Raw genomic sequence first — 22,961 nt, 5'->3', positions numbered from 1 at the left:
GAAGTGCAGCGAGTTTGTGAGTTGATATTAAAAAAAAAAATGGTTAATTAAATCATAAAAATGTGTGTGTGTGTGTGTGTGTGTGTGGTTGTACATACACGTATGTAGCTATTTTTTTCGGTGTTTGGCTTAGTGTTATGTTAGAATCATTATTATATTCTTATACCCTTTGTTCTTTAATATTTTGAATTGTTTTTAGCTTTATTTTTTTCCATTTAAATGTTAAGTTTTGAAATTTTGTATGCATTTGTAATTTTTGTATTTCTTTATTTTTAAAATGTGTATTGTAGTATTTATAAAGTTTTAGCTTTTAGTTTTGGATCTGTTTGTTTTAATACTACAATTGATTGCTTCTGTTGTCCTCATTTGTAAGTCACTTTGGATAAAAGCGTCTGATAAATGACTAAATGTATATAAAAATGTAAATATTTATTTGTTTACCTGCATGTCAATGTGACCCAACCGACACCAGAGAGCTGTAAACAAGTGAATGTGTAATGTAACGTGCACATAAGGTGCTTTTTCCTTCATATTCAAAAGCATGGTTTGCACATTTATTTTACACAATATTTGTGAATACAGTCAAAGCTGACACACAGTAGGATTTCTAGAAATGAAAATTTAAAAAGAATAATTAGAGAGAATCTACAAATCAATAAATTCTGACCAATTTACTGCCATTGTGTGAATAAAATATAATCATGCAATCCATAAAAGGTAACTGTAATCTGATTATGAGCATACAAGTACTTAACCCCTTAACTGTCACTCACATTTTTTGAAGTAAAATTGTGAATAAAAATATCAAATTCATAAAATTTTTATAATTCATGAACAAAAACATTTTATAACATGATATTGATGTACCATTTCCGTGGTAATGCAATGTCTGATTTTAAAATGGGTTTTAAAGCATGAATTTTAAGATTTTAAGTTTTCAGTTGATGTATCATTTCTGATTATTTCTAAAGTGTGACAGAGAAAAAGGCAACGAAGAAAAACTTTTTTTTTTTTGACAAGGTCAGAACTCCTGTTATGATGTAGATTTTTGAGGGTGCGCTCGTCATAAATTAATCTATTACTTTTCCTACATAATTTTTTCACAAAAAACATTGGTAAAATATCTATTTAGGAGTCTTAGACCTTTCCAATGATATTTAGTTTGTCATGATTAGATAAGGATTTAGTGAAGTAAACGTAGGCGTCCCGTATACGGGACGGGTTGACAGTTAACAGGTTAATATTTGGAATCTGATTAATAATCCAGAGTACATGTAATCAGTTTCTACCCAGCACTGTCTGTGCAAAACCTGCTGTCATAATACACAGAACACAATCACTGCTACTAGGTTTTGGGACACGGTTACCTTGAGTCTCCACTGCCACAACTGCAGCGTCTGTCTCACTGCTTTCATCTCCAAGCCTATCAAACACAAAGCATCCATCATCTCTAACATCAGGCCACAGCGGTTTACTCCTTTTCGATCGAATCACGTGTGTAATGTGACAGATGTGAAGTATTATTATATGTTTGTCGTCCCCCTCACCCAGCTGTGATGGGCTGCAGCTGCAGGATCATCTGAGCCTTGCTTTGGTTGTGAGGATCTTCATCCTCTTCCTCAGCGCTCTTCACCTCCACCATGTCCTCCACAGACACGGTGACTTCTGTCTCTGCCATTGCCCACGCTCTCCTTCAGCACTGAGGAGTCCTGCGGAATACTTGAGATCCCACTCTACCAGTCAAAACTTGGCAATAATTACTATTCTTAATATTTATAAAAGAAGAATTTAAAATAACTGTCTATTTTATTTGAATATGTGTTCAAATGTACTTTATTTCTGTGATCAAAGCTGAATTTTCAGCATCATTACTCCAGTCTTCAGTGTCACATGATCTTCAGAAATCAGTATAATATTCTGATCGGTTATTAATAATGGCTCTTCTTATTATTTTGGCTGCTTCATGTTTTTGTGGAAACCTTATTTTTTCACGATTCTGAATAGAAAATTCAAAAGAACAGCATATGAAAAGCATTTAAAAATCTTTTGTGACATTATAAATGTCTTCACTGTCACTTTTGTTTCCTTGCTAAATTAAAGTATTACTTTTTTTTTTTTTTTTTAAATCTGAACAAAATAAATAAATAAACATACAAATATCAGAATGAATTCTGAGGGATCATGTCCATTAAACTACTGATTATATTTCTAAAGCAGATGTTTTGTTTGATATATCACATGGCATTTGAACACATTTCATTTTCTTGATACACGGTCCTGGTCTCACTGGGCACAATTCTTTTGTTATTCTAAAAATGTTTTTAAATCCATCATATAAAGGTTATAACATACTCCCCCATTCATGAATAAAAATGGCCTGTTAATGACTTTAAACAATGATTTCAAGTTACATAATCAAGTATTTCACTACTAAAAAAAAAAAAAAAAAAAAAAAAAAAAAACACTGTAAAATACATTAATTAAAATAAAGTAATATAAGGCCCATGGTTTATATTAACTAAAGCTATTGGTATATATATATATATATATATATATATATATATATATGGCATATACAGTGGGGCTCGAAAGTTTTGGCACCCTTTGCAGAATCTGTGAAAATGTGAATAATTTTCAAAAAATAAGAGAGATCATACTAAATGCATGTTATTTTTTATTTAGTACTGTCCTGAGTAAGATATTGTACATAAAAGATGTTTACTTTTAGTCCACAAGACAAAAAAAAAATGCTGAAATTATTAAAAGAACCCCATTCAAAAGTTTGTGAACCCTTGGTTGTTAATACAGTGTGTGGTTCCCTGATGATCCACGACTGTCTTTCTGTTTTGTGATGGTTGTGCATGAGTCCCTTGTTTGTTCTGAACAGTTAAACTGAGAACTGTTCTTCAGAAAAAAGTTTGTGAACCCTGCAGATTCTTCAGTTTTCCTGCTTATCTGAACCCTTTCCAGCAGTGACTGTATGATTTTGAGATGCATCTTTTCACACTGAGGACAACTGAGGCACTCAAACACAAACTATTAAAAGAGGTTCAAACATTCACTGATGCTCCAGAAGGAAACACGATGCATTAAGAGCTGGGGGGTGAAAAGTTTTGGAATTTGAAGATCAAGGTAAATTGTACTTAATTTGTGTTCTGGGAAACATACAAGTATCTTCTGTTGCTTACGAAGGGCAGAACTAAATGGGAAAAATATATATTTCAACAAAATAAAAATTTGGCCATCTTCATCATGTTAAAAAGTAAACATCTTTTATGTACAATATCTTACTCAGGACAGTACTAAATAAAAAACAACAAGCATTTAGTATGATCTCTCTTATTTTTTGAAAATTATTCACATTTTCACAGATTCTGCAAGGGGTGCCAAAACTTTCGAGCCCCACTGTATGTATATATATATATAAAATAAAAACCAATGAAATATATATATATATATTTTCAAATGTTATTATTTATTTGTGCATTTGTCGATGTATCAAGTTATTGCTCATCTGTCTGATGAAGACCACTAAACATGGACATAGCATGGTTTTTGTTCGTGATACCGTGGTAATACCACGCTGAGTAAATACCATAGTTTCATGAATCTGGACAGCGTACAGTAACGTGGTGTAACTATCAGAAACCCTCACTGTACCACGACACCGCTACCATTCACATTTACCATGGGAAGAAAAGATTACACATGTCTACAAACAAATAATGTACCAAACTACAACATTACTCCAGTGTAAAGAGATCTCGTGTACGTGCATCGCGCTCTGACAGCTGTAACACTCTCTGCGGGAACTATGGTATTTTCGCGGTTGCCATGGTGAATGTTTCTAAGCGACTGCGCTTTTTGTAAGTGTTGGGTTCTTCGGCGGCTAATTCGGTTAGCATATTAGCTCTTCGCGTTGCGCCATTTCATTCTCGCTCGTGCGCTGGCCGCGATGCTAACGCGCTATGCTAACCCACACTGTTTGTTCGGTAGTTGGCTTGTTTGTGTGGTTGGGGGCGAAAGTGTGTTTACAAACAAACAGCACATTCGCAAACACGTCGAGCGCGGCTAATTCACGCAGCGTTCGCTGGCCGTAATGACGCGCTGGCGTCGCGCCGCGGTGCTCTGTTCTCATGACGTCTCCCGTGCGGCGGGACGCACACACACAAACGACGAGACGCTCCTCCGCCATTCGACGGGGCTTCGCTTCCGCCGCCACCCGAGCCGCGGACACTTCTAGTCGACGTGCCGTCGAAGATCCGCGCCGCGCGGCTGTGTTTGTCCGTTACGTTTGAGAGCGTGAGGTGCGCCGGACCGGCCTTACCGTTTAGATCGCGCTCGGTGTCATCCTTTCATAGCAAGAGGCTTTGCGTGAACATGCGCAGTTTGTTGAGCTACACTTCCTGCTCAAGCTCGTCCCTGTTCCAGCCGACAGCGCGAGACACGGACTGTAAATAAACAGCTCTGTGGCGGATCTGGATGAGTCTGTGTTATTTAAATAAGTCAAAATCATACTGCAATTCAAAAAGTTCATGGGTTTATTTTTATTAAGTCCGCTCTTCCGGATTTCACAGGCTAAATACAGTTTGCACACACACACACACACACACACACACACACACACACACACACACACACACACACACACACACACACACACACACACACATCTCTATAAATTGGTGCTATCAAACGATTAATCGCGATTTATGTATATATAAATAAACACACATGCATGTATTTCTGAAAAATGTTGCTTATGTATTAAATAAAATTATATATAATATAAATATATGCATGTAACGTCACTTTTTTTTTAAAATATATACTGTATGTGTGTGTATTTATATATAGATAATAAATATACACAGCACGCACACATATCATGTAAAGAACTTTTATTTTGGATGCGATTATATTAGTGTCTGTCAGCACTAGTATAAATACATTTATTATAGCTCCTATATACATATTGGTACCACAGTGAAATGATAGAAATACCATACTGGAGACATGTGTACATTAACATTAGGTATGCAAGCAGCTGCAACAAATCCATTAAATAATAACAACAATCAGAATCACAATTATTATGGATGCATTTAGCTTATTGCAACTGGGCACTGATATGCGAATTGGAAATACACCCCAATCTCCATTAAATAATCAAATGAATGGCAATAACCATAAAAGGAAAAAAGTTACGAAATTCATTGACCAGAGGCTAATACTTCATGATATATATTTTAATGCAATTACATAACTTTCATAAAGGTTCTATTTATGTTTTACACAAAATAATAACACCAGCAATAGTGGAAAACACTCATATCAATTACTACTACTAAAAATAATAATACCTAGTATTACCCACCATTACAACTACATACTTCTGATAAACCAGTTTAACGTTAAATGTATTTTTTACAACAATATTGGGACGCCAAGATCAGCGATCACTAGCAGTCCCGAGTCTTAAAAATTATGCATCCGAAATCTCTTGATAGCGATTCCGTAACTGTGTCAGAGAGTCCCTTCCACAGCTATGCCACTCAAAGCAGATGCCCTTTTTACCGAGAGCGGGTCTGACTGGAGATCAGTCTCGAGCACTCGGGCGTCTCAGCGACGGTTACAGCACACTGTCACGACAGCGACCAGACCCGTGTGTTACACCAGCTCCCGAATAATTTATACTGTATGATCATTTGGACACGATTATATATATATTTACTGTTTAACATGCTACATTCTCTTAAACCTGAAGCGTATGAAGCTATTCTTCAGTGGAGCATCATGGGATGGGGGCGGTAACGCTCGTGATTGACAAGCACTTCGGCCAATCATAGCTCTGGTACCGTGCCGGCGACGTCTGAATGGCCAGTGACCAGAAACTATGTCTGAGCGAGAAAATAATACAATTACTTAAGAGAAACATCTTACTTTACAGAATATCTATTTTGTTCTACTGTAAGAGACTTTCATATTGCTTTTGTGTGTGAGAGAATGCATATACTGATAGAGCAGACATGATATCTGTGATATCTAAAGGGGTTTATGGCAGATTTACTGAATAAAACTATACAATGGCATTAAAAATAACTATTTATTGCACCGTGCTGGGTAGTAACTGATTAAATGTACTCTGGATTACATAATCAGATTCCAAAAATTAAGTTCTTGTTATTAGATTAAATTACATTTTAAAATACTTGTATTCACAGGCTACAGTTACTTTTTATTGATTACATGATTACAGATTATTCACACAATAGCAATAAATTATTCATAATTTATTGATTCTGCCTAATTCCTAAATCTCCTTTACCTCATATATTTACTTAAAAGTACCCCTGAGATTTTAAGGTAATAAGTTATGATTCTGCCTAATTCCTAAATCTCCTTTACCTCATATATTTACTTAAAAGTACCCCTGAGATTTTAAGCTCACGCAGAGATGTGCTTAGGTCTTTTTATAGAGTGCATAGCCTGATTTATCTCCTAGCTAATTACTATTAGCATGGCTAACTAGAAAACCTATCCACTGCTAGCATGACTAGCATGTTGGAATTCCAGTTTGCTAGCATGATTCAAAAGAGCCAACCGCCATGTCTTTACGAGTGTTTCTGATTCAGAGATATAGGTCTTGCAACTAAGGTGTAAAACGCCAACATTTTGCTAGGGTACTCTGTTTGGTTGCTAGGGAGTGGCCTGACAGCTCCCAATGACGAATACTCCAAAGGATTGTGCTTGAACAGTATAAGCCAAACTCCATGTCATTGTACATTGTTCTGATGCAGAGACCATATAGATCTTGAAAAAACGGTTGCTAGGTGGTTACTCTGTTTGGTTGCTAGGGATTTGGCCTGACAGCTGCCAGTGATGTAGAATACTCCACACTGCTGCATGCCAATGTAAACCAACCTCCATGTCTGTACGATGTTCTGATGCAAGAGATAATATAGAGCTTGATAAAAAGCGGTTGCTAGGGTACTCTGTTTGGTTGCTAGGGAGTGGCCTGGCATGTTTTAATTGCCAATGACTGTAGATACTCCAAAGGCTGCTTGCCAGTATGAATGAGTAGAAACCAACCCTTATGGCTTTATGACATTTAGATTTGAAGATATCCCTATTTGCTTTGGGTTGCTAGGGTGCTCTAAATGGTTGCTAGGGGCGTGGCTATGAAGTCCACTGCACATCTTGAAGGTGTTTTGATTCTGGTTGTTTGCTGCCCCGAGTCAAACGAGCCCACCCTCATGTTTCTATGACACTTCTATCCAAAGATATAAATTTCATCGTTTTCAATGGAAGTCTAAGGAGCTTGATGCTAAGGGGCCCTAAATGGTTGCTAGGGCGTGGCTTAACTGCTTCCCAATGATCCTGACAGACTGATTGGTTGCCTGATGTGTTCTTCAATGAGAGCCGACCACCCCCATGCTCTCGACATCCCCGTATGACATTGTGATCCAGAGTTATTTCAATGCAAAATGTGTGGAACCCATAGTAGGAAAACACACATTGTTTCATGGGCGATCTCTCACCATAGTATGTCTATGGGGCAACATTTATACTTTGGGGGGCTCTTGCGCCCCAGGGGTACAACTTATACCCCACTGTGGGGTATGTTCTCGCACAGCCGACAGAAAAATAGCCTTCCAAATGTGGTGGATTCACATGTGTTCTGCGAATTCATTCTCTGGGGTCAATGCTAATTTTTGAGTAGTACATTTTTAGAGTATAAAATCTAACAATCTTCTCCAAAGGCAAGATCTTCGAGCAGCTGTCGACCGTTTCGTTTGTGCAGAATTGTCGCTGAGAGAAAACTGTACTGGACATGAGTTAGTGATGCTGTGAGGTGGTAGTGCACCTGACCCTCTTTTTTATATTATTTCGCCAAACGGTGTAAAAGATCATGGTAAGAGGGTTGTACTAACAATAACCGATAACGGCATAAAAAGTAAATAAAAATTTAACGTGTTCATCATAGTCCCGAACTATACAAGAAAAAAAATTCGCATAAAATAATTGAAAAAATATTCTTAAAAATATAAAAACTTAAATTGCAGTAATGGCTATGCTACAATCTTCATTGTCAAGATACAAATACATTTATTAAACCTGTCACTCATATCTTTTAAGTTTTTACGCGCATTTTAACTTTGTAGGTCACATGATCAACATAGCGGATGATGATATCCGCATTAATGCTTCATACACAAATACGCATTTCAGGGTGTAGAGTATGTACTCTTTTATCGCTCTTTAAATTAGTTCTTATTGAAATTAAGTGCCTAATTAAAGGGTATGCGGTTTCGAACGCAGCCGGACAAAATCTCGTTTTGACATCTCGCGTGGTTCTGTGTGATTTGGACAACTTCAAGTTACGCCTCTTTCGGAAGTTACGCCCACTTTTACCGCCCCTGTCTTGCAGTTGCAGACAGACCCTTCTCGTACCCCTGAGATTTTAAGGTAATAAGTTAATAATTAAGTACATTTTGGCGCTCTAGCGGTTAATGAACAGCGCAGGTATGTGTTACTCCGCAGCGGTGACGACCCGAACAGGGTACAGTATTAAGAAAAAAAAAGTGAAAAAGTGAAAGTGACGTGAATTCGTCCATACTCAGAATTCGTGCTCTGCATTTAACCCATCCAATGTGCACACACTCAGCAGTGAACACACACCCGCAGCTGTATATAGTATGTATGTATGTAAATATGTATGTAGCTGTATGCTGTATGTAAGAATTTGATTCTACTAAAGCATAAAAATACCATAATATGTTTGCAGATATAACACATTTGCATGCTCACGATTCTCTCATGTTGGTTAATGGTCACACATACAGGTAAACAAATAATAATAATTATTATCGTTGTTGTTATATTAAAATGATTCATTTCAATTTGACATTTTTTTATTTAATTATTAGCTTTTCATTAAACTTGCGAACCCACTGCAGTTCCTTCACGAGCCTCATGGAGTCAAAGCATAAGTCAAGTCGTGTGATCGGCGAGCATCTTTGAAACTTCTATCTCTTTGAATGGGAAAACATCAAATTCTACCAAACTGTTCACTAGACTTGCGATTAAATGTCATATATATAAAATCACCAAAGCAATCTGATAACAACTGTGTCGTAAATGTTATTTCTTTTGCTCAAATAGCGTCATAAAAAGCATAAAAAGGTACAAGACTATCCTATTTAAATCAATAAGATAAACGAGTAAGTTCAAGTAGGCTAATCTAAAAATAACCAAAAAGTAGTCTGATTACCTAAAATGTGTAATACTTAACTTATTAGGTTATATTTTTGTTTACACATGTTTCATGTTTTTGGTTTTCACATGATTCAAATCAGCTGAACTATAGTCACTTTAATAAAACCATGGTTCATTTTCACAAGGGACTTCAGTGACAGGCTGTTGCATGCATAAAATGCAACCTTTTTATTCCAACAGTGTGTGATTTCTATTGAAATAACAGAATAGAGCATGATCAATATCATCTTTCAACTTTCAATTTTAAAAAATGTAATTGCACAAACTATGCAGGCTACAATTTCAAATTGTTAATTGTGAAATAACTCAAACATATATGTTTTTGATTTTTTTCTGTCCCCTGATAAGCATTGTGCAGGGCTGCCATTCCTAAAAGATTTAATGCTTTCTTCTGAAACTTTTGGGAAACGCCGCTCTGTATGCACTGTCAGAGTGTATATATATATTGTTAAATAAACAAAATCACTGGTAAATAAAACACACCTTATTATCGATATTTTTTTTTTTTTTTTTTTTGAGTATCGATACTTTTAGTCAGCATCGATATATCGATACTTCGGATCGATACGCCCATCCCTAATCAAGTAACTGGCCTCTGCAAGCAACCATTCTCTCCTTCATAATCTTCTTTTTTATCTTGTATTTTTCACTGCAAATCAGTGTACAGCATGCAAGCTTTTTTGCAGGTTACTGTGTAATGTGTGATCCCCTGCTGCTGATCCATCATGTAGTGTACTCACAACAGACACTAGATGCTACCCAGGGGCCCAGACAGTCATGTAGTGTGAGAACAGCAGCGATCCGACGAACCCGGCATTATATAGTGCTCTCAGTTGTTTGTATTGGTGTCTGAAACCAGAGTAACACACACACAGCATACTGGAATAGATTATGAGAACACAAATCTTAATTCTAATTTTATTTAAACATAATGAATCTTATATGACATTAACCAAATCACAATGCAATACACATATTGACAGTTTACAATGCCCAGATCTTGATGTACATCAGCACTGGCTTCAGCATTCATTACAGTTGATTTATCATTTAAAATGTGCAATACATTTCACTCTGCTCATCCGCACCAGAGATGAATCCTTAAAAAAAAAAAAAAAAAAAATTTGTATGACTAGAATGAAGAGTGAGTGACTAATGAAAGCCCTGCTGTTATAATGAAATGTTATATTCTCTATCTATAATACACAATAAACATACTTCATTTACACTAGCTATTTGATTTATTTCCCTGCAACCAATTTTCTTAAAATGGGGTCATGGAGCTGTTCTCTACTGACCCCCAGGGGGCGCTAATATTTGGCACCACCATTTGAACGATTTAGGGGGAATATACATTTCTTTTTTTAAATAAAATGCACTCATCTGTGAACTAGTGCTCCAGAAGCAATGTGCAGTTAAATAAGCCATGAGTAAGTATTTTATTAATGCAGTTACCATAGCAACTAGTCAAATTGTGCAAAACCATTCAGTGATCATAACACAGCAGTGTGGTCACATATTTCAGTCCGTTCACTCCTTTATTTGAATATTTACACACACACTGCTTTCTCATTCTCATTTATTCCTAATCCCTGTAAACTATTTATCCACAGCTCCCAACTTGATTAAAATTGCTCACATATAGCCGATTGGTCAGTATTTTGTCCACAAAGTGTTCTCTTTGTATTCATGGTCTGATTTTCCTTCTGTAATTGTCATGTCTCAACTAAAGCAGTTATGTTACAGCATGAATTACTACACTTTATTAAGAAAAAAATAAATAAATAATGTACAAACAGACCCTGTGTCTCGTAAGTTCTAGTGTTGGACGAGAAGTTGGAGTTATTTTCAATTCACAGCCAGTTTTCTGCAGCCTCATTCATATTTATTGGATGGTTTTTCATCTGCACAATATAGCAATGAAAATGAGGGAGGAAACCTGATTGTCCTACAGCACATGGATCAAAAGAAGCACATTGTGAGGAGAAGTCTGCCGTATGAATATGATCATACTGGCTCTGAATTAGAGTATGTGTAGTAGGAAAGGAGACATTATGTTGACCTGCGGTTAAGCCACACAAACCTATAACTTCCACCAAAGCCTCACCTGACGTTTAAGTACATTGTGTTCTGCTGCTATTTACAATGCATTTAGCCATACAGAAATTTAGGCACAAACACACCCAGCAAAGCCAGCAGCACATGATGGAACTAAGACTCTCAGCTATGCTGCCTGCAAAACCTCTTTACAGCAAGCATCACTGAAGTCCTACTGACGTGCTGGTGAGATGAGGAGTATATCCTCTGTAGCCTTTGGCTTGTTTAGTTGGGGACACAATTTCTGGCAACGTTGTTGACTTGACTGCACAGACACTATTGGAAGAGAACTGAACTGATCTGGATGATGGCATCACTGAATCAACAATGAACTGACTGTTTTCTATTGTCCTCTTGCATTATCAGCACACGTTTGTCCTGTTTAACACTGTAAAGCTGTTTGACACAATCTGTATTGCATAAAATGCCATATAAATAAAGGTGACTTGGCTTGACTCTGAAGCAGCACATGTTCTGGGTTACGCAGAGACTACTGGCATCATTTACAACCAGTGCCTGAGACACCATCCTGGTGTTAGTGAGCTCAACCTAGATACAAGAAACTAACATTTTAGTGGTGCTTGTGGGCAGTTGTCATGAGTAATGCTACTATATGTGGTCATTTTAGCATTTTAGCTATGCCCACTTGCAAGTTTCTATGATATTTTGGTATGTAGATATGGCTCTTACACACCAAGAACAAAAAGTACAATGATAACTGTGTAATAGCATCCACACCAATGCACAATAATGTTCTGTTTAATATAAGCACACACTGTAGATCTGTCATCTGCCACTTTAAATGCTCACACACTAGTCGAGTCTGTGTCGATCAATTCTGATTGGTTGTCAATGCACTATTATGCTGTCTAGGTTGGCAGATTACTAGATTTTAGAACAGAGCATATAAGATATGTAAACTTTTAGAGGATGCATAATACACGTCAAAATATTACTCAACCATGGGCAAGGTGGCATTTTATAATAGGTTGCATTCATGGTTATTTCTCAAATTATTACAATATTTTGCCTCTGTGCACATAATAATGTTTGCTGAATTTGGGCTGTAACAAACAAAATGGTATTCAGTATTAATGGATTGTATGGAAGCCCAGAAGGACCAAAAACACGTGAATTTTAACACGTCAACAATGTGTTAAACACGCGTATTTCATGCGTAAACAACACGTGTCGTTTACGTGTGAAAACTTAGCGCATTAAATATGTATATTCAACGTGTTAAATACACGTGAAATACATGTATGCGTTAAAAATCAGTTTGAATGGGTCAGTGTCATTGGCTGCTGAGGACTTGGGTCAAACCACTTCTGTGAGCTTAGAGGGGTGTACCATTCATAGATTTTTTCTTTTCTTTTTCTTTTTTTTTTTTTTTGTATAGTCTATAGAAATAATATACGGAGAGTCTATTTACACTAAGTGCAAATAGGCCGCCTTGTTGACAGAGGCCATTTACACTAGCTCCACCTACAAACGTGTTAAAGGGCTAGTCAACACTATAAAAAAAAACGCTGTTAGATGTCAGCTTCAGTGGCGTAGATGGTAAAGCGTGTTGAGTAGTGTTTTTGACGCAATCGACTCGAGTTCGCATCCGCCTTTTGCTGAAAAATTTTTCCCTCCTTTTCAAATCTCATATCACATAGGAAAGGCATTTATTTTTTAATAAAAATTAAGGAAATAATCAAAAAGTTGAAAATAAAGTCGGGTAGGGCTAGGGAAGGTGTAGGGAGGGATTTATTATCCCAATAAGGTGGCATCCATTTAATAATTTGAATTAAAATTAGAATTTACACTCAATACATTATTACTGCATACTGTTTTATAATGTACTATAATAATGAGGTGGAGATAATTGCCACTATTTGCAATAAGTAGTATAAATAGCAGAAAATCCTGCTATTTTCACTTAGTGTAAATAGAATCCATTGCAATTTGCACTTAGTGTAAATATTTAAGCATTACATGAAAATGCTACATGCACTGTAAAGCTCAGACTCTAAGCTTTCAAATGATATCCTATTTTTGTTGTTCAAGGCAGTAGATTAAAAAGTATGATTAGTAATATTGTTGGGGGGGGGGCGCTCACAGTACAGTTTGGTTTAGAGGGACTGCTTAGTGCTCGTTAAGAGTTGATCAAAAATAATTACATTCATTAACAAAGAAAATAGGAGGAACTTTAATGGTGGTAGCAGTAGAATACGTCTGTTATCCTGACCCAAGTACAAGCTCTCATTCTAATCCTGAAAGTCTTAAATACTTATGTCTTATAATATCACATGTACCTAATTACTGTTTATCTGATGAGTGCATAATCACTGAACAAAAAGTGCAGAATCGCTGAACAAAAAGAGGTTTCAATAAGTGCCACCAGCTGGCGATAGCTGTAAATGTAAGCACAATAAAAGCTGTTGATTTCAAAGATATTGATTGTTTTCCAAAGACATATATCGATTGCAATGGTCTATCTTAAACCTGCATTGATTGCTTACCTCCACTGTAACTGATTTCCCCATGCAAATATTAATGCTTTGATGCTAACTTAAGTTTGATCACTGTTAAAGCTAGAATGTCCACTAATGTTTATTTACAAAAACGCATGAGTGGAGAAAAACAAAGCGATTTTATTTTTATCAAATTTTTCATAAAACTGCAATTTAAATATATTATTTCTACAAGCTGTACAAAAAAAGAAGAAGAAAAGATAATTAGGCTGAATATGCGGATCTATAGCATGTTAAATGGTGGTTGCCTAGTCTATGAATGGTACACCCCCCTAAGCTCACAGAAGTGGTTTGACCCAAGTCCTCAGGAACCAATGACACTGACCCGTTCAAACTGATTTTTAACGTGTATTTAACTTGTATTTAACACGTTGAAAACACGTATTTAACGCACTGATTTTTCACGCGTAAACGACACATATCTAATGTTGTTGACGAGTTAAAATTAATGTGTTTTTGGCCCTTCTGGCCTTCCATAGGATTGCTGAATAATGTGCAAAATCACCTTTGCAGTCCCAGCGATCAATCAGAGAGGAGGTTTAGGGTATGTTAACACCACAACGATCTACCACTTAACAGAAGAGTTTTTCCTTTGCATTTTTGAAAAGTTTGGTGTACAGTTGAGAAGGTTGTAAAAAACGATCCCCGATGACACGGATCCACAAAAACGACTAAAAACACTGTTTTATGCATGTCCGTGATGGCACGTTGTAAAGAAACTCATACATGCTTATGTAATATGCATGTGCATAACGTCCCCGTTTTCACAAGTTTGCATTTTATTTTTTATAGATTAAACAAAGTTTCCAAAAACGTATACTTTGAAGTCGCTGACATTTAAATTAACGGCCAAAACACATAAAAGGGTTCAGTTTTTAGTTGAAAATGGTGTCTTGTTCCTTTCCTCATATTCTTCTTAAAAACTCACTCAGAAAATCAAAGTTGGAGTTTTGTGGCTTTCAGTCTGTTTCTTTTATGGATATACATGGCATTTATGTGTGTACTCCTAAAAACCTATAACACATTTTACAGTATTTTGCTACTGGGAAAACAGAAAATGTCATGCTCTCAAATGCCCTTCTCCTAAAACCACCTGCTACTGACTGCCAATCGGAAGAAGCAAATCATGGATCATGGCACTGACCTAAACTAAAGGCTGTCAGATTATTTTTTCTTGACTTCCTGTTTGAATAAGCAATGTCAACACAGGAAAGAAAACCATATAGTCAAGCCATTTTATGGGGTCTTTAAAGTCTTTAACTGTAGATAAGATTGCAATCACTAGATGTTCTCTCTAAATGTTAACTGTACCCTGGTTAAACGGAAAGGAACAAGCCAAATAAACCATATTAGCTCTAGAGGATGTGAAGTACAACTACACTCTAAAAACGTTTATCCGGACGCTATCCACAAGATTGCTGCAAACTTCACAACGTGTGTGTGATCTCCAACAATATGAAGCAGGGCCTGTCCACTCAAGCCCAAATATACTACACCTTTGAGTGGCTTGTGCCATTAACCTCAGACAGCAACAACAAGGTAAGTGAGGTGGTCCAGGCCTGAGGCACTGCCCATGATGCAACATGTTAGTGAAAGCCGAGGTGAGCGACGACCGACTGATACACAGGTGAGCGATTGCAGGTGGATCGTGGGAGTCAGCAGTTGCAGCTCTTTTCTCGGTCCGCCTCCTCGGCGGGGTACAGAACCTTAGCGGTGAGGCCGCTCTTGACCCCGTCCCAGCCGTCACGCGTGGAGATCTCACCCATCTTCATCAGCTCATAGATGTCCCGTGTGAGCAGCTCAAAAGCACGCTCCACGTTGCTGTTGCACTTGGCCGAAGTCTCCACGTAGCGGATGCCGAGTTCGGCCGCCAGCTGCTCCGCCTCATCCCGTGTCACCTTGCGGTCGCGCTTCAGGTCGCTCTTGTGGCCGATTAGGATGTAGACCATGTGATGAGGCAGGATGTGCTCTCTGACCTCTCGGTGCCATTCCCGCACGTGATCGAAGGTCTTCCTGTTCGTCAGGTCAAAGACTAAGAGGCCGCCCACCGAGTTGCGATAGTAGGAAGTGGTGATGGACCTGACGGGATGAAGAAGACCAGATTTTCAAGACTTTCAAGACCAAATCACATCCAGAGATTCTTAGATACTTGCAGCTGAAAGAATATTCTGGGTTCCATACAAGTTAATCTCAATTGACAGAATTTGTGGCATAATGTTTTGATAACAACAGAAAATTATTTCAACTCTTAAAAAAAGAAGCAACAATCAAGGTTGCAATGAATATAAATCACATAAGAATATAAGACCAATTGTTGGTGGATTTAAAAGCAGAAATGTGCAACCCAATCTTATGATTTAATTTTAGGAGGTGGTGATTTTGTACAATTCATACGTAAACATGGTTTTTAGAAAAACAAAAGCATGAATCTCCACCCCTACACCTAATGAGGCATAGAAATTTCGTAGGAAAATGTACGAATGAGATTCGTTCGTTCAATATTCGTTCAATACCCATTTTGTTACTTTGCATATTTAACCTGAAACCAGAAAACACTGAGGCTCCAATTGTATTTAATTCATGGAGTCTAGTGGCCACCTCAGTGCAGTTAAATTGAAGGATGATTTTGGGAGATGTTTGCCACTTTAGTCCTAATTTTTTTTATTATAATAACAAGAAATTACATTTCAAAAATGAAAAATCATGTAGGCTAATTCATATGATAGTTGCATTTACGAGATTAACTGTGTTCAGGAGGCTAGAAATGAATGCATTACTTATTCCTGTTTATTTCACTGTGTGACAATAGCACTGGCACACATTTAAGCAGTGTGTCCATCTATGCGTTTGACGAACAAGTCAGAAGCACTGACCCCATTGGCCTAATCCATAAACCATCCTTACTGAAATTAAGTTTAATTATACACTAAATCCTAATAGATCATACTCCTGAAACAAAATGCTGAGCAGAGAACTGTGTGTCCATTTTAACTGTGCATGCAGCATTCTATCATATTGTATGTGCAGTGTGATGCATCTGATCATTCAGGATATTAAAACAAGAAAGGCCTTTCTGCTGGTTGATTTTTAATTGATGAACGGTTCTTTAAAGCAGGTTTGTTTCAGAAGGCGAGCAGTGCTTCGAAATATAGGGCAAACAGATCAGAGACAGCAGGATCTGAGCCCAGTGACAAAACTAAACCAAACACATGCTCATCACTGAATCCAAACAGGTGAGGCATATGATGCTGGAACAAATCAATGAGATGCGCCCGTTTAACTCATTCAGAAACAGCCGCGAGGCCTGTGAACGCCTTCCTGAACGGTACTACACGGAACCCAACGACAGAACAGACATGAACGTAAAGAAGATGACCATATACTACAGTAAAAATACTGATATAAAGGGATAAATAACCATTCTCTACACAATATTACTCAACCGATTACATCCCAAAATATGATGAAATCATAAAAGGGTGCACACATTCAATCCGTAGCTCTGTGCACAGAGAACATAATAACACAAGACTAACCTGAATCTCTCTTGTCCCGCTGTGTCCCATAGCTGTAGCTTGATTTTAACCCCGGGCTCGATGTCCAGTGAGCGGGCGTAGAAATCCACCCCGACCGTCGGGTCCGCGACATCGCTGTAGACGCCATCCGTGAACCTCTTGAGCAAAGATGATTTGCCCACCGTCGAGTCCCCCAGTAAAATGATCCTGAACTGGTATTGCCATAAAGTATCCATGGCATGGCGAGTGGAGAGCTCCAGCCACAGGCTCAGAGACAAAGCAGGAGCGCCGGAGTGTGAGAGGAGGAGAGGAGGAGAGGAGAGGAGAGGAGAGGAGAGGAGAGGAGAGGAGGAGAGGAGAGGTGGAGGTGCTGCAGTCATGTGATGCGCTCATTCTCACATCTCGAGTCCAACTAATGTGTAACTACAACAAACGGACTGAATTACCTTCGCTCGAGATCTGGAGGAAGCAAAATAAGCGTATTGTCGTTATATAATGCTGTTCCTGTTGTAGGTTATGCGAGCAGGTCTACATGAGCGTTTGTGGGTTTATGTAATATTTATAAATATGTATACGTATAAAGAAATAAGCCACAAGAAACAGTGAAATACAAGGATTTTAGTACTAGTAAACAGTGCGTGAAGCGGGTTAATGGGGTAAAGTCCATGTTAAGCAATAGACCTCTCGGGTTATTGCTCGTATAAAACAGCAATGCTAAAAAAAATCGTTTCTTATTAAAAACCCTTGTTTTATTATTATTATTATTATCCATATGTGGGTGCGTTGGTATGGCTATAGAATCATGTGTGTGTGTGTGTGTGTGTTTATTATTATATATATATATATATATATATATATATATATATATATATATTAGGGGTTGAACGACTTCTGATTTTTTTAAAGAAATTCGAAATTGAAATTCTGAAACTGATGACGTCATTAATGAACAACTAATTCTGGAGCTGAGACTCAAACATCTTGTGCACAGCTGTGGCATATGACACAGCGCTGCCCACGTGGCTATTGTTCCTATAACAGCTCATTTTTATCAGTTCTTTTGTCTCGGGGTCGTTATATTTCTCACAGATTTCTGCTCGTTCTAAATCAGATACAGACAAAGTAGCACAGTAAAGATTACATTCATATGGACGCATTACTGAGAGCGATTGCGTGTGTGAATTAATTCTACATGGCAGCGTCTCTCTACTAGTGAAGCCGTGGGATTCAGTTATTAAGAAATATATGCTTGAACTTTTCAGTTTTTTAAGCTATTTTATTGAGAAATCACAGAACAGAACAATACATTTTCGTGCTTAATGATTCTGTACAATAAGCTGTTTAAAACGTGCATTCTCTCATTCAATTTCGAGCATCCAGTGATATAATCACACCCTTGTGGAGCACTTTCAGAGCATGCATTTATTTTTCATTCTTACTTTTCAGAAACGGAGCGTAAATGTCCTTTAAAGATTTCTTATCCTGTTGCGCCCTCTATAGGACCAGCGAGTAGTCGACGTCAAGCCTAAAGCATCATGGCAGAGCAATGAAGTGACTAGTCGATTAGTCAGTGCAACCCCTATGTGTGTGTGTGTGTGTAGGCCTATAGCCCTATGTGTATGTATGTATATTTGATCTGAATCTGGTTTGAGTGTGAATGGTATGTTAATCATTGACTTAAAGCTGGAATACACCACACCATTTTTTGCCCCGATTTACAGTCTGGAGAAGTTGATGCCATAGTTGCCGAAAGTCAGAGAGTCTGCAGATTTGAGTTGACAGATTCTGCGTAATGTATGATGGTCACAGACTCCGATTTTTTAAGGCTGGAATACACTACACGACTTAAAAGTCTGCAGCTTAAAAATCGGAGTCTGTGACCATCAGCGATTTTCTATGAAATCTGTCAACTCAAATCTGCAGATGGGCTCTGATTTTCAGCAAAAAGCGTCAACTTCTCCAAAAGTAATGTATTGCAGCCTTCAGTTTCAGTCTGTGATTACATCGAGATTGGTGTTTGATATTCGGAGCTGATCTGAACTCATGTTGTTTTCATTTGTCATGCGAGTTTGAAGAGTTACAATCCTGACACTTGAATTTTTGGCAGTGATCAGGAATGATTTTTTTGATAGACATTTTCCCTTCGTGTAACTCTTTTTTTAAATTGACACACAAGGGTTAAACTGTCATAACAGAAGGTCCCACTACTGGAGCCGCGCTGCGTGATATAGTTGCCTCGCATTATAGCTGTTGCATGAGCCAAACTATTAGACCACATTGTGTAACTGATGTATATATGGTTTTAAATATGTTTTTGTGGATTCTGAAGATTATTAGACTGGCATCATGGCTCGGTCCAAGCGGAGTCTGTGCTGGATCTGTCCGTGGTGCTGAAATAGGTGTCATTATTGAGGCTGTCGGGGGCTTCAGCATAACTTAACAAACCCCGGACTCAGAATATGCTTGTAAATACCATGCAGTTTTAAAAAGGAGATTAAGCGCTTAATGGGGTTATCGTAATCAGCTGACCAGTATCCCACTAATCCACAGGAATTCTCCCGTTATGAGTTCAAGTCAAATGACATCATTTACATGTATTTTTCATTAGAAATGCTTATAAATATTTAAATATTTCACAATGGGGGGCGGGTAAATGAATTAGAGTTGTCAGATATAACCAAATACATATCACAGATGTCCGAAAAATCCCAGAACTACAATCTCACAATCAGAACTACATATCCCATCAAGCGTTGCGACTAAGCCAACTCAGTCGACCAATCAGCGATGAGCCCGTTCACCAATCAGGGTTCCGTCTCGCTGTATAAAAGAACGCGTCACGTGCTCGTCTTCCTCCTTCGACCCGCTCTCTCAGAGGATGGAGGTGAGTCTCGTTCAATCCTTAAACATCGAAGACTGTGAGTTTTATTTTAACAGCTAGGTCTCGTAGGCAGTTTCTTTGGATGTTACTCCACTGGGTCGGCTGTGAATTACTGGCGTTTAGCGCAGGATGCTTTTAATATGAAGATTAATAGTAGTCGGGATGTAGTGTGTAACAAGCGCGGTCGGCCTCAAATTAATAGTTTTTTTTTTTTTTAAGTTTTATTTTAATTAATCTGTAGGCTTTTATAAAGCTTCTGGAAGCAGCTTCTTTGTTTTATTTAATGCATCTTAGCTTGCAGAGAGTTTCCAAAGCGGCGCCATTTTAGGCTTCAGTTTGCAGCACATGTAGTCACTTGTGAATTATATATTTACACTATATTACTCGTTCTGCATCTGTGTTAGGCTCACTTCTGTGTCTGTTCTTCCAGGTGTCTGTGGAAACGAGTCTCGGCTCAGCGCGAGGTTGCGCCGCAGTCTTTACTGGAGAGGTACTGATTCAACTTTAACTCTGTATACAGCTGCTGTATAGATACAAACATGTGCTTTCTTGAGCCGCTGACTGTTATTCGGCTCGTGCTGGTCAATATCAATACACTCAAATTACTTCAGGATACTGTGCAGTTAAAGTTCATTTTCATTTAACACCATTGAAACGGCTGCGTTTTGGACCAATTCAATATTTTCATCTTGAAAGAACGCTTCCACTTAAGTAGGTCAAAAATAACATTTGGTGCTTGTTCATTTTACTTGAGTATAAATGAAGATAATCAACAGTTTCTTTAACCACCTTACTTTAAAATCCGTTTATGTACTCCCATCTTAAGTTAATAGTGTAACTAGGAACAGGTTTCCGCCAACCATCATGCTTTGCACAGGGCTGTATGGGGAGTAAATGTTGGAATCTTTTTTTTTTTTTTTTTTATATATAAAAATATAAATAAAAATAATCTACTTTGGGCATTCCATGGATGTAACAAACCCATTTTAGAGCTAATGCCCAACAAAGTGTGTTGTGATTTTAGTGCTAATGCCCAACAAAGTGTGTTGTGTGGAGTGTTTATTTATTTATTTCTTTTTTTTTTGTAGAAAATATTGATTTGTAGTTTGTTAGTGTTTTTTTATGTTGGTGCTACCCACCATGTAAATCCCAATATAGTTTTAATTTATAAAAAAAAAGCTCTTTTGGCCATGTAACAAAACCAATTTGGCTAGTGCCTAACAACAAATCTTTACCAAGAAAAGATTGTGGAAATTTCTCTGATTAATGCACCTTAATGTTGGTGCTACCCACCATTTGAAAATTGTTCTTGAACACAAATCACTAAGTAAACTAATCAATTAAACTGGATAACTTGTTTTAATTTGTTTTAGTTTCATCCAAAACTAAGTGCAATGACCTTTAAAATTTAATGTTAACCAAATTCCAATAAATGGCATTGAATCAACCTTACTTAATAAACTTAAGTTGACTGAAATAATGTTAAACGCAACACAGTTATGTGGAGACTGTTTTATTTATAATTTTAAGTGATGGCACATTTGTTTTCATGTGAAGTTATAATGGAGAGTCTGCAGTCGCTGTTCAAGGCCCTGAGTGAAGTCGTTCCTGTTCCTCTATAACGGGTTCGGTCAAATAGGAGCCGATAGCAACACTTTTACCGACGGTCGCTGTACAGTTCACCTGTAGCTGTCCCAGCAACATTAAGGAAAAGGACAACCGAAACCTGTTTTCACGGATGTCTTACCAGAAGTAGCTCTGCCCTAACCGTGTCCCCTTCATGCAGGTCACATGATGCAAGAAGAGTTGAATATGAACATGTCCCGTCATCAAAATACTCCCTGAGGCGGTCCGAGGGAGCCTTCTGTAACAGGTTGGTTTCTGTTTTGGGTTTTCTGTGTCAGTGCTGGCTGTGATGACAAACTTGCCCTCTCTGAGAGAACTGCTCTATTATGACCATCAAATAAACGCTCCTGAGCCAAACCTATCTTCTCAGTGTTAGTGGTGTTCTGTTAGTCACTTGACGTTAATGCTGTATGTTCTTCTCCATCAGATGGCGCAGTGCTGCCGGTGAGGAGACGCCGTCGCTGTGGCTCAGTGCACTGGTAAGCTCAGCATCTTTGGTGTTCTTTTGCACGTTTCCTGAGAATCTGTGCTCTTCAGCGTGTCCCAGGTTCTCCAACAGCGTGCTAAATCAATGGGCAGACTTTGACCGGCCGGTCTGCCGGTGACTGCGTCGGTCACTCGACTGTCCAACACTCAGCACTGCTCTAGCATGATGACTTTATTTCTGTGCCCTCTATTAATAGTAGTTGTCTTACAGGTGCTGATGGCCTGTGGGACGGCTGGAGCAAGTGCAGGTATGATGCTGTCCGCTCTCAATATAATATAGTGACTCCTGATCAAGGATGACAGATTTCTGATGGTGACTGCTGGATGAAACTTGCGGATATGGGACTGAGATCAGTGTTTGTCAGTTTGAGGCAGTGTCTGTGCTGTCTGTTGTGGCTCATGGTGTCTTTTTTTTTTTTTTTTTTTTTTTTTTAAGGTTTCCAGTGGCTCCTGCCAAGCAAGTAGAAGTTGGAGTCGTGCAAAAAAATCCTAATAAAGTGTGGCTAGGTCTAACATTTCTGACTTTGTGTTTTTAACTCTTTAAATAAATGTTACTTG

General features: G+C 38.0%; 2 protein-coding genes, 1 long non-coding RNA gene and 4 other non-coding genes across 8 annotated transcripts in view; 4 read left to right on the top strand and 3 right to left on the bottom strand.

Annotated features, from left to right (window-relative positions):
• LOC109085935 (glucocorticoid modulatory element-binding protein 1-like) overlaps positions 1-4,480 on the bottom strand; it is a 13,989-nt gene extending 9,509 nt beyond the window's left edge. The window contains exons 1-3 of one of the 2 annotated variants that reach the window (XM_042776050.1): positions 4,328-4,480; positions 1,548-1,719; positions 1,368-1,423 (exon numbers count right to left, since the gene is read on the bottom strand). In XM_042776050.1, coding sequence (XP_042631984.1) covers positions 1,368-1,423; positions 1,548-1,678 — 187 coding nt within the window. In that variant the 5' untranslated portion in view covers positions 1,679-1,719; positions 4,328-4,480. Of the gene's footprint in view, positions 1-1,367; positions 1,424-1,547; positions 2,431-4,327 lie in introns of those variants that run through there. The other variant, XM_042776051.1, reaches the window with a different exon arrangement.
• A 959-nt stretch (positions 4,481-5,439) lies between these two features.
• On the bottom strand, positions 5,440-5,575 carry LOC122148890. Its single transcript, XR_006162699.1, has one exon. It is a non-coding gene; the product is annotated as a U11 spliceosomal RNA (small nuclear RNA).
• A 7,294-nt stretch (positions 5,576-12,869) lies between these two features.
• Positions 12,870-17,960, bottom strand: LOC109085942 (ras-related protein Rab-39B-like). Its single transcript, XM_019100427.2, has 2 exons — positions 17,432-17,960; positions 12,870-15,974 (listed from the first exon to the last, which is right to left on the bottom strand). Exons 1-2 carry the CDS (start codon positions 17,788-17,790, stop codon positions 15,551-15,553), a joined length of 783 nt encoding a protein of 260 aa, XP_018955972.2. The 5' UTR covers positions 17,791-17,960; the 3' UTR covers positions 12,870-15,550.
• A 2,266-nt stretch (positions 17,961-20,226) lies between these two features.
• LOC122148735 lies at positions 20,227-22,918 on the top strand. Its single transcript, XR_006162582.1, has 5 exons — positions 20,227-20,294; positions 20,722-20,781; positions 22,078-22,164; positions 22,345-22,396; positions 22,615-22,918. It is a non-coding gene; the product is annotated as an uncharacterized LOC122148735 (long non-coding RNA).
• On the top strand, positions 21,877-22,012 carry LOC122148881. Its single transcript, XR_006162690.1, has one exon. It is a non-coding gene; the product is annotated as a small nucleolar RNA SNORA16B/SNORA16A family (small nucleolar RNA).
• Positions 22,197-22,274, top strand: LOC122148880. Its single transcript, XR_006162689.1, has one exon. It is a non-coding gene; the product is annotated as a small nucleolar RNA SNORD103/SNORD85 (small nucleolar RNA).
• On the top strand, positions 22,689-22,760 carry LOC122148892. Its single transcript, XR_006162701.1, has one exon. It is a non-coding gene; the product is annotated as a small nucleolar RNA SNORD99 (small nucleolar RNA).
• Positions 22,919-22,961: the final 43 nt, after the last annotated feature.

This window comes from Cyprinus carpio, chromosome A19 (assembly GCF_018340385.1).
Source record: "Cyprinus carpio isolate SPL01 chromosome A19, ASM1834038v1, whole genome shotgun sequence".
NCBI classification, from domain to species: domain Eukaryota; kingdom Metazoa; phylum Chordata; class Actinopteri; order Cypriniformes; family Cyprinidae; genus Cyprinus; species Cyprinus carpio.
The sequence above is the reverse complement of the archived record's forward strand: the minus strand, read 5'-3'. Positions and strand labels throughout refer to the sequence as shown.

What these genes read in the sequence shown, in the direction of transcription:
- LOC109085942 (XM_019100427.2), bottom strand. Translation starts at nt 17,790, where the DNA reads ATGACTGCAGCACCTCCACCTCTCCTCTCCTCCTCTCCTCTCCTCTCC. An exon ending in GCGGGACAAGAGAGATTCAG is followed by an intron (nt 15,975 to 17,431) that starts GTTAGTCTTGTG and finishes TCATCCCGTCAG; the next exon opens with GTCCATCACCACTTCCTACT.